Source organism: Meleagris gallopavo, chromosome 26 (assembly GCF_905368555.1).
Source record: "Meleagris gallopavo chromosome 26, MGAL_WU_HG_1.1, whole genome shotgun sequence".
Taxonomy (NCBI): domain Eukaryota; kingdom Metazoa; phylum Chordata; class Aves; order Galliformes; family Phasianidae; genus Meleagris; species Meleagris gallopavo.
The window spans coordinates 727,417-738,946 of record NC_139429.1 but is presented as its reverse complement, the minus strand read 5'-3'; the positions used below and the strand labels follow the sequence as shown (position 1 = coordinate 738,946).

General features: G+C 52.5%; 1 protein-coding gene across 3 annotated transcripts in view; it reads left to right on the top strand.

Annotated features, from left to right (window-relative positions):
• The first annotated feature begins 510 nt into the window (after positions 1-510).
• KIRREL3 (kirre like nephrin family adhesion molecule 3) overlaps positions 511-11,530 on the top strand; it is a 237,702-nt gene continuing 226,682 nt past the window's right edge. For 2 of the 3 annotated variants that reach the window (XM_085209178.1, XM_085209177.1), the window contains exon 1: positions 511-751. In XM_085209178.1, coding sequence (XP_085065304.1) covers positions 691-751 — 61 coding nt within the window. In that variant the 5' untranslated portion in view covers positions 511-690. The remainder of the gene's footprint in view (positions 752-11,530) is intronic. The other variant, XM_085209179.1, reaches the window with a different exon arrangement.

The following is an 11,530-nucleotide window of genomic DNA, read 5'->3' as shown; positions in this document are numbered from 1 at the left end:
TAACTCTGGGTCGGGGCAGTTAGGGCTCATTTTTGGCTCCTGACTTCAGGTGCGTGGGCCTGCTTTGCTTCCTCCTCCCCTCCAAAAAAGAGGATGAGGAGGGAAAGATGTTGCCCAACTCCAAAGTGCTTGCAGTGCTGCTTCATCCTTCTTTCGGGATTGCAGGGTAAGCTGGGGGGGGGGTTCTTTTGCTATATTCACACCTGTGCCCCGTGTGCATCTCAGGCTGCTTGTGAGTTTGGAGCAGCTGTGCAGTAGCAAATGAGGTGGATTTTTTTTAATATGTACATCTTGCTTTTATTTTTTAACATTCATTTTTTTTGTGTTTTTGTATCTTGTAAGGGTTTGGGATTTTTTGCTTGTTTTATTTATTTATGGGGGGTGGGGGGGGTGGAATTGCAATTTCCCCCGATTACAAAAACCAGCCGCCAGGCTCCCTCCCCCCCTCCCCCCCCTTTCGCCTTAGCTCACAAGTAACTCCCCCCACAGCCCGGTTCCCCCCTCCCACAAAAGCCGGGCAGCGCCGCGCCTCACTCCTCGCTCCGCCACTCCCGGCAGCGCTGCCGGGGGAGGAGCTGGGGGGGGCGGCGGCGGCGATGGAGCCGGAGCCGCGTGAGCGAAGCCGGCGGGCGGCGGCCTGAACCCCCCGGCACGGAGCCCCCCACCCCGGCGCAGAGCCCACCCTGAGGAATGAGCGCTTTCCAGGCAGACCTCCTCCTCCTCCTGCTCGCCTGCTTCCTGCTCAGCCACGGTAAGAGCCGGCCCGGCACTGAGTTCCGAGCGGGGCGGGCGCGGGGGGAGCCGGATTTCGGATTTCGGGGACCCCCGCTGCCCCTCGAGGTGCTTTTTGCTTTTCCCTGGATGAGGGAGGACTGCGGAGTTGTTTTGCATGCATCCCCACTGAGGCGGCTCGCCTTATAAAAAAAAAAAAATCTTTAGCATGCAAATGAGTTCTTTCTGCTCCAGCTCCGCTAATTAGACGGTGTTTGTGTGTAAACACGGCTCTGCTCGGCGACCTCGGGGCCGTGGGGCTCGGTTTGGGGCTGCGGGAATGGAGGGCAGCGGGAGACGCGGCTGCGGAGCGCTCCGGGGGGCGGCGGGGGGTGCTGAGCACACGGGAGGTGCTGAGAGCAGAGCGGGGATCCCGACGGCTTTGGGGGTGGCTGCATCCCGATCGCACCCCCCGACAGCGGGTGATGGAGCTCGGCGAGCCGCAGGAATACGCTCGGTAACTTTGCTGCCGGCGTCCTCGCCCTAAAGAGAAGGATGCGGGGAAATGCGGTGCGGGATGCGGCGCTCGGTGTGCGGTCCCTGGGCTGTGTCACCTGTGGAGGACGCGGGGCTCTGTGCCGCTCGGTGCCGGAGCTCAATGCCGTCTGTTGTGTCGCGCTGCTGCGGTCCCGAAGTCGGCGCTGCTTTGTGTCAGGGTAGGGCTCGGGGCTGCTGGAATAAAGGGAAAAAAGCGAACCCACGCAGCTCGTCCATCTGTTGATTAAATGAAGGAGAAAACTTTTAGAGAGAGTGGAGCTGCTCCATGGGCAGCTGGGTCTGTGCTCGGCCAGACGTGATGCTGAGCATCCCCACCACCCGCTGCCTTCCCCTACGCCCGGTGTTCTGAGCAGGCTGAGCTCTGAGCTGTCCCCGGCTTCTTCCCTCCGTTTGGCTGCGATGCTGAGCTGTTGCTCTGCGCTCCCTTCCCCTTTCCCTCTCTCTGCTAGTACTAATATTCCTTCAGGGGGAAAGCTGTGTTTGCATTCTCCTTTCCTTCTGCACAAAAGAAACCCACTGTGTCTTCCATGTAGATTTCTGGCTGAATAAATCTGAACTCCCCGGTGCAGTGGGGACGGGAGCAATTTAGGATCTCATCCCGGCCTCTCTGCTCCCTCAGCTGTCTCAGCTCCCCATGGGTCAAATGGCAGTTTGCTCATGGAGCCAAAGAACTTTGTCTCAGATCCAGCAGGGATTTGTTTCTTTTTTTTTCCTCCCCCTTTTTTTCCCTCCTCCCTACTTGCAGCCATTATTTTCTATAAGGGCTAATGCACTTTTTAATAGTGGCTTGAATGCCTCTGTGGCTCCTTGGCTGCATCTTCCCGGGCCGTGTGCATCTGCTACCTTGCTTATTCATGGTTGTGAGGCAGAGATAGTGCCGTGCAGAGCATTTCAGGCTGCTTCCTCCTATAGGAAGAGCCAAATGCATTTCTCCACTTGCTGTTTATACTATAGAGAAAAAGGGGCTGTTGGCAGCATGTGGTTTTCTCCCTTCGGGGTGAAGCCATGCAATGGGATTTCATGCAAAAGACTCCCCCAGCCGCATGGTGCTTTGGGGAAGGAATGGCCTGGGTTCAGGAACGGAAGCTTATTTCCTAGTGACTGTCATGTTTGCCTCCCCCAGAGCAGCTGCAGGGGTGGGTCAGGTGTGCCCAGATGTGTTACAGATGTGGTGTTGCTTTCTGTGGGCAGCAGTGCTCCCAGCAGCTGCTGGGCTGTGGGGTGGGGATGCTCTGTGTGCACCCAGAGGGCACTCATGCCCTGCTCTGCTGGGAGCTGGTGGGCCAAAACTTGCTTCAAGGACTAATTAAAACCCTTTGACCCCTTAAGGAGTTCCAATGGCCCCTTTCTGTGTGCAGGGGGCAGACAAAGCTGTGGCTTCTTTGCAACAGCTGAGTGGATTGGAGGGATTTGCCATAATAAGGCAGGCAGGACTTAAATTCCTCCTAGCCAAGGGCAGCTAGGATGAGCTCTGTGGAAAACCTTGCTATACCAGATCCTAGCTATACCTTTCTTTACAGAAGCCCCCCCCACACCCCCGGTAGTATTTTCCTTCACTGTTTCTGTGTGTCTGTGCCCTTGGGTTTGTATTTCATGGCCTCTGTGCCTCCTGGTGGCACACTGGCTGCCTGCTGCTCCTGTGAGCCCTGCAGGCTGAGATGGAGGGGGGGAAAGGTGCTCACTGCTCCCTGCCAGGGGCTGCTGCTGAGCACAAGCAATAGCCTGAGAGGAGGAACTCTGGGTTTCTGTGCTTCTCTTGAGTAATCCAGGAAAAGCTGAGTGCCTTGTCTTGACTTTCTGGTGTCTTTCATCCTTGCAAACAGGCTGAAGCAGACTCATTTTTCTGAAAGTTACTCCTCTACAAAGCTGTCTCCCCCTGCCCTCCTCTGCTGCAGTGTCATGCAAACTGGGTGAGGCTGGAAGAAATGGAGGAAGTGCCCTTGTCCCAGGGGCTGTGGGAAGGAATGTCCCTAGATGTGCTCTGCATGCAGCACCCCTAAATACTGTGTGCATGCAACCACCACCTCTCCTGCTGCTCTGTGCTGCAATAACCAACATGCATTTGGCAGGATCAGAAATTTATCTTGGATGGGAAGATTCCTGTCTGTCTAGGAATCTACTTCCAAAGATGTTCCCTTTCCCTCGGCGTGGCGAGTTCTGAGTTCTCTGGGTGTTGGAGGGTGGTTTTCTCCTTCACAGTTCACTTGGTTCCTCCCTGGAAGTAAATCCTCTATGATCACGTTGGGCCTGATGGGGATTATAGCATTGTGGGGAAGGTGCTGGGAGATGTTTGCACAAGGACTGATGCAGTATGCTGGGTGCAAGGGGTGCTTGAGGTTGTGCTGCCTTCAGCAGCCCTGGGCCTGGAAATGCATAATTGGAGCAAAGCTGGTTGCTGCTGCCCTGCAGAGAGCGGAGGAGCATTGCAAGGGAAGCATCTCAGCCCCTTTCCTGAATGCAGCAGGTGAATCCTCTGCTCTCATCTTAGGAAAGTGCATAATGGTCTGAGAGTGTTCTGACTGCATGCTGTCCTGTGGAAGCAGTGCAGGATTACTTTTTCCCAACGTCTGTTTAATAGCGTTTAGATTTCTGCATGCTTCCTCATTTCCCATCTGCACCTCCTGCAGTGAGATTTGCAGGAGGACCGCTGCCAACTTTGCTCAAGCTGGCTTTTCTTGTGGGGTTTTGGTGATCTGAAAAGACCGAGAGGGAGGAGCTGTGATTTGTTTGGGTGCTGTTTGCCAGGGGAAAGAAAGAGAGGAGAAGCACCTGTCCTGCTGCTAACACTGCAGCCCTGCCCACCTCCAAGGTGCTGGGAGCTCTGAGCACTGCACACGCATCTGGAGCAGATGTTGAATGCTTTGATGCATTGTCACCACTTTAGGGCTCCCTCTGGCTGGATTGCTTACGTTAGAATAAAAAAACCTTAGTGCTCTTCATTTGTAGCTGTAGGTAAAGGGGAGAGAGGCTGATGAGCTCCTCGGGTCATGAGCTGGCAGAGGATCAAGATCTTTGAACAAACTGTTTGCTTACACAAAGGTTGCAAGGGGGGAAGCGTGGCTTGCTTTGAGCCTCAGATTTCATGATGAGTTGTGCAGGTTTGTGCCATGCTCCCCAGGTGGAATTGCTGCCAGAGAATTGCTGCGCATCACTCCCAAGGTCCTTCCAGTAGGATTTAACAGCTTCTTTTCTCCTTTATTTTCTATCCATTGGTTGGTCTTAAATAACAAGTGGTGAAGGCCCTAGTTTAGTTTGTTCCATAGCAATGCTGGTCAGTTTTCTGGATCCACTGGGGGCTGCTTCTGGCTGGAGACAGGAGTGACTGTACAGGCATTATCTTCTAAATCAAGAGGCAGTGAAACAAATAGCTTGTAAATCAGTCACTTATTTGCTGGGGTTTAGGGCAGTTGAAGCAGTGGTTTTTAAGGTGCTCTGCCCTCCCTTGGGACTGGCAGGAGTCCCAGAGCTCTTACAGGGAGTGTGAAGCCGCTGCCTGCAGGATTAACTTCAACATGCCAAGAAATGCACAGGGCTTCTTTTCTCTTGGTTGGGAAGAAATGAAGCTTAAAGCCTGAGCTGCCCTTTCCAGGCAAGGAGTGGATTGCCCCCAGCACTCGTGTGCTCCTCTTTCCCTCTGTGTCAAAATATGAGGAGGGGGGGGAAGAGCCATTTCTGATCTTAGCATTGCAGTGGGACAGAACAAATGCTGGGTTCTGATCTTAGAAACTGGCCTAACAGATGTCCTGGCTTGATGTGCCTTCTGAGTATAATAAAGGCTGTTTATTCATCGCCTTGCTGGCAAGCCCCAGCTTGAGCGTTTGCCTTTCCCTGGTGGCAGCCTCCAAAGTGGAGCAGAAGGAGCTGTAGGTCACTTGGCTGTTCCGCAGCTCTTGCTTTTACTGAGCTGTATTAAGCAGCTGAAAAGCAAAATATTCCTTGAGTTATGGCTCCAGGCTCCTGCCTATTTGCTGTCACATGCTATGCAAGTAGGAGGTGGAACGCACGCATTGTTAAAGTCAGATGCTAACTTCAGGATAAGATCTTGTCTTAACGCGTTCCTTCAACGCCTCCACTTGCAATGGGAGATACAGCAAGCTTTTGGGCTGCAGCATCTCCATCTCGCAGTGCAGCAAGAGGTGATTCTGAGGGCTGTGCACATCAGATGTGAACCAGGTTAATAGGAACTGCCTCCCATTTCCCAGGACTTTGTGTTTGGTGGAACTGCTGTGCTGGTGTGATGTGTGTGGCTGTGTTGTGTGCCGCTCACCTCGAGCTGCTGCTGCTGTTGTGCTGGGGCTGTTGCTGTCGTTTGGTGGCACGGTGGTGTTGGACACACCTTGCTGTGCGTGCCAGGTGTGCTGGGATGCTGCAGCACCTGAAGGATGAGCATTTCGGGTGTTTTTGGTCTTGGTGTATTCTCTGAATGGACCCCAACTGTGAGCCAGAGGAGCTTTGCTGGTTACAAATTAACTATGTGGTAAGAGTGGAAAGGAGGAGCTTTCTCAAACTTGCCCCTTGGATGGAAGCCCAATTTGTTCCCCCCCCACCAAGGAAGCAGATCCCTCCGGTTAGGCGCCCACCTTGCTTTTTCAGCCGGTATTCACCAATTAATAAATATTGTCTAATTCATTAAAAGATGAGAAATAAAGGCCTTCATCCTTCTCAGGCCTTACCCTTCCCCCTCCACCAGCACAAATGAGTATTCAAGCTGTATGCTGCCAGTCAGTAAATGTCAATATTGGATAAGTGTTTCCTTTATATCACTGCAGTTTAGCATAAGCTGCTTGGAAACAAATGTCTTCCATAAGCATGAGGTGTTCGCTAAGTACACAGTCAACATTACTATGAGGATTAAATAAATGTCAGCCCCACTTGTGTGCTCAGCAACGAGTTCAGCGGGGTGACAGCAGGAGGGGTTCCGTCCCCTCGGTGGGATTTCGCCTGCAGGGCGGGGGCTGTGAGGAGCGGCGTCGTGCGGCGCAGCCCGGAGGAGGGGATGCTGAGGGGCGGCCCCGTTCGGAGCAGCGATGCGGTCCCCTCGGGCGGCTGCAGCCTCACTGCGTCCCTGCCGCCTGGCGGGGGCAGCAGCAGCGCTCGCACGGAGCCCGCGGTCCGCACCGTGCGGGGCTCAGCGCCTCCTGGGCTGCAGGGGGTGGAGGGGGGGTCGGGGTGTCCTGAAGCTGTACCCGCTGTTACGTGGCTGTACGGTGGATCTCGGGGTCATCCCGGCTGGGAGCACGTGGGGATGACCCCGCTTTTCTCGGGGGAGGAGGAGGGGTTCTGGGGAGGGGGGGAGAGGGCTGTGCCTGGCCCATCTGTGACACGTGTGTGCGAGTGGCGGTGTGAAGGTGCCAAGCACGTGCATTTTGGGGCTCGGGGGACGTGGGGTGCTTGCAGCAGCGAGTGCTGCTGGTCAGAAGTACTGCCTTATTTGTTGCTCTTCCACCAACAGATCTCAGAGTGAGACTTGATGCTCCCCCAGCTGTGCCTCTAATAAGCTGGGAGTGACAAGGCTGTCCCCCTCACCCCCCAAGTGCTAAAGAAACAGAACCAACAGATGCTAAAATTAGGCACAGCTGTTTGCAGTGTTTTGTCCTCCTGATCACAGTCTGACACTGTCTCTGCTCATTCCTCCTCTTGCCCAGAGACTGGAAAGGTTTAAGATAGCAAAGCTTTGAGCGGCTGCAAATTAACTCCTTATGCCTGAACTGAAGCCTGTGTTACTGGCAGGGGGCAAATTGCTTGTGATTTCTTTACCTGTACTCATAATAATGGGAATTGTGTGGTGACCTCAAGGGTGCTCTGTCAGTACTGGAGAGCTGGAGGGCTCACTGCACTGATGGCAGTGGTGCAGCTGGGCTGGATGTGAGTTGGGGTCTCACCTGGCATCGTACATCTGAGGTTTTGCCTTTTGTGTGAGCGTCTGTCTCTCACAGCAGGAACAGTTTCTGAAGATTCCTCTTGCTCTGGTCGTGCTTGAAATGATACTGTTGGTTTGAGATAGACATTTGCGGTAAGCTGGGAAACACGGCACCTCTGAAGTCTTCAAAGCCCCCTTGCATCATGCAGGCCAGCAAGGGAGGGCTCTGCACACCTTTAAAGAGCTGACACCACTCACCTTCCCCTCTTCTCTAGAGCTGCTGACTGCATCAAGCTGGGGTCAGCTACACTTGCTCAGCATCTCTTTACAGCTTCTTGTGTAGGAGCTGTGATCTCCCAAATATACCTTTTTTTTTTTTTTTTCCCCTACTTTCTGTGCTGGAAACAAGCCTGAAGCTGACTTTTGCTGGGAAGGACGAGAAGGGCAAGGGGACAGGGCAAAGCACATCCATTTTCTCAAGGAGGAAAAAAGGACTCCATGCACTTGCCAAACAGTTGAATGTCCCTGATGATGTCTCTACAGTGGTTCCTATGGCAAACTCTTGATCCAGCATTCAGATCCTTCCCAGCAGGCAGGTTTCTCTCTATGGTTTGGCTTTCTCCCAAGCAGACGCAGAAATCCGTGTAGTGCTTGTAACCTGTGTGAGTTGCTGCTGACTTGAGCAGATCAGGGCTGCTGTCCCAATGGAGGCATCTCATTCAAAATCAAGAAGAAAAAGCTGAAGCTTTGCAACTTGCTGGAGTGCAGGAAACATTCTGGAGCAGCGGGTTGGAAGCGGTGAGGTGGGCTGGCCAAAATTGTGTGCTTTGATTTTATTTTTTGCAATGTTAGTGCTGGACTCAGGAAGGTGGTACTTTGTGCAGGTAGGATTGCAAGTCCTGCTCTTGTAGAAGCTGTCTGACCCAGGATTGCTTCTCACCTGGTCAGCAAACCCACCACCAGTGTGCCCATTTGTCACAGTACTCTTAATCCTCAGATGGTGTTAACCTGATGAACGTGTCTGTAAAGCATCTTGCATTTTGTTCAGGGCAGTGTGGTGTTGCTTGGCACTGCTTATTTCCCTTGGTCTGAGTGTGTTTTGCTTACCTCTTCTCCTGTATGCCACCAGGACATCGTGTTCCTGTGTGTACTCCATTGCTCTGAAAGCACCCTCAAAATCTGCTTATAATTATTAGAAAATACGGAAAGATTAAAAAGGTGCTGATGATATTCGCCTGGCCCTGGTGCGTTGAGCAGGTAAAAAGAGGACCTTAAGAGGCAATAGAAGAGATTGATGGGCAGTAATAGGTGTAATAGTAATTTTTGTCCTGTGTTTTTAATAGTGATTGACGACAAACGCAGCTGGAGCCCCCGTGCGGAGACCAAGAGATGCAGTTCAATTACAGAGGCTTCTTAACTTAATGAGGCCATGTAATAAAAACGAGGCATAATGAGCAAAGTGTAATAGTAGTATTATGCTTATGAGCCCTCTAACAGAGGGCTGAGCAGGCAGCGGGGATCATCTTGTGCTCTCCTGGGGAAGAAAGGCTTTGGCTGGAATGGAGGTGGGGTTTGGGGTATGTTTGGGGGGTTGGAAGAGTATTGGATGGCCTGTCACTCATTGAGATGGGGATGCAGGAGCAGACAATATTGATTTGGGCAAAGTGGGGGCTGATCCCTCGTGCTTATGGGTTGTTTTGGCATGGCTCTGAGCTGTGGGTTTCACTCACTTGGTCCTTGCTTGGGGAGCACCGTCTGGGCATTGTGGCCATGCAGGAGTTCAGCTTTTGTGGCAGCGGGGTGTGTAAGCAGCTGGGAAGCTGGTGGGCAGATCCCTGGGCTGCAGCCATTGGCTTGGAGGCTGAGTGTGGGGGATTGCAGCACCTGGATTGGGGGCGGAGGAGGATTAGTGTCTGCGGAACGGTTCCATCCCCACTGCTGTTAAATGTAGTTAAACTTGAGCGACTTCTAATCTAATAATGAAAGGAAGAGAAATAAGTGTTCTCAGTGATGCATGTCCCTCACAGTAAGTACTAATTGAAAATGTATTTACTTTAAAATGAAAATGTAATACGATAAATGGTGGGATGAGAATTTTGTGCGCATAGGAGGGAAAAATGAGCAGATTCCCAGCTGTGGGGCTCGGCTGTGGGGTTGGCCAGGAGTGGGATTTCATGTGCTCTGGGGTCAGGAGGCCCAGAGAAAGGGTCTGAGGTTTGTGTTAGAGCAGAACTCAGAGCTGTGCTCTGCTGAAATTGGGGTGTGTTTGGGTTCTCTTTCTCACTGTGGTCTGCAGAGGAACATCCAAGCTGGGCTGCTGCTCTCCTCTCATGCCTTGCAGATCTTCTCCAGCCAGAGCTCTTGGGGAGGGAGGTGCTGAACCTTTTAAGACTGGGGAAACATCCCTTGTCACGAGGACAGTGGGGCTGGGCTGTAACCCCTGCCCCTGCCTGTGCTCTCGAGACCCAGCCTGGCCTTGGTTTGGTGGATGGGATGGGCAGAGCTGGGGAGGTGCCTGCTGCTGCTGCTTGGTGAGGGACTGGGCATAAATGTAGATGGCCTCTGAGCCCCCAGCAGACCCTTGGCTGGTAGTGTTGTTGCTAGAGCATCCCTTGCTTCTTGAATTCAGTTTGCCCACCACCTCCTGTCACAGAATCACAGTATGGTTTGGAAGGGACTTCAGAGGTCATCTAGTTCCAATGCCCTGATCCTCTGCAACCTGCCTCTAGCAAGACATAGTTCCCACTGCTGAAGCCAGAGATGCATTTTAAAGCAGTCTGTAGGCAAAGCTCAGTGCTGCACAACCAGTGACCATTAAAGGATGAGCCCTGACAAAAGCCATCCTCAGCACTGTAATCTTTGGAGCGAAGCACTCTGGCCCTAATCCCTTCACGCAGAGTTTCTGCTTGTTTCTTCATATGGGTGCATTTGTATAATTTGCATTTTGCACTCTGATCATATGCATAGAATTCAAATTGAAATGGGGGTTTGAATAGATTTGCATGCTAATGAGGCACTGGCTTTATTTATTTATTTGGAGCCCTCTCAGCAGCGTGCAGCTCTGTTGGTGACAGTTCCAGCAGCATGAAGACTTTTGCTTTTCCCCATATCTACACTCGTAGAATTGTGGCTGGTGGTCATTGCTCCAGCTCTTGTCCTCTTGAACTCTGGTCCATCAAAATTGAAGAACAGTTTCACCTTATTGAAGTAGAGATTCTTGTTAAGAGTATACCAGTGCCAGCTGGGACTGGGTATGGCTGTGGCTGGCAGCAAAGCAGAGCTGTGTTAGAGGTGGTTACAGGAGATGTGAGCCAGTGATGCTGAGTGCAGAGCAACCGGAGCGTGCCCCTGCTCCCTCCTTGACATCACAGCAGTGCTCGGGGTGAACATGGGGCACCTGCTGGCATTGGTACCTACTCCTCTCATCAGTGTGTGACCCCTCTCCATCACTGGGCAGTTATTTTGGGTGTGTGTTGGCAGCTGACCTTGGGATGCTGCATCTGGGTTTGGTGATGCCCATCAATCCTGCTGCCACAGCATGCGGTGCTGCTGTGCTCCATCCGTGCTGCTCGCCTGTGATGGGAACACTTCAGCCTCTGTGAGTCAGTGCAAGAGGAGGAGGTTTGGAAGTGTTGAGTTGCCATCAGGGAGAGAAGGGGAAGCTGAGGACAAGGAGAAGACTGCTTCCCAAACTCCATTCCTGGGGAGGAAAGCACACTGAGGCCCAGGTGCTTTGTTGCACCGCAGCTCTGGGCTCCTTTCCACTCCCCATGCCCACCACAGATGCACCCACTGTGCAATGTGAGGCTGAGGCTTCCAGTGCCAGCTTTCCCTCCCCAGGTGCCTTCCTTCTGCAGCTGAGGTCGGTGCTGTAAGACGGCCAAGCTGGGCTGCAGGAATGGCAGCAGGAATTGGGTCAATCTGTGCTGCCCTGGGAGAGCTGGTTCCTCACCGAGCAGCCTGGCGTCCCATTAGCATTGTGCAGAGGATGTTAGAGGTTGATAAGGGAGCTGTTCTTACTGCCAGTGGGGCTTGTTTGGGGCTTATTGTATGTTCCAGTGTATATTTTAATGTAGTCAAAGGTGACTTACAACTTTAATATTAATTTTAAGACTGATTGCTCATGTTTATCTACGTGAAGCCAGATTAATCTCAGCCCTTGCTGATCCTGCTGGTAGCTTTTTTCCCCTGGCTCGAGACGCGTGTGGCCACCAACAAAAGGCGAGGAGGAAGATGTTTGCATGGCGATAAATAATCGTCCCAGGGTCTGCTTTTCTTCCAGAGAAATCTCTCTGCTCTGAGAGCTTAACAAAGGCATCAGTGGGAGCTTCTGCTTTTGTGCGAGGTTCTCTCCTTGCCTCATGGAGCGGGGCTTTGCTGAACAACGTCCAGCTTTGTGCT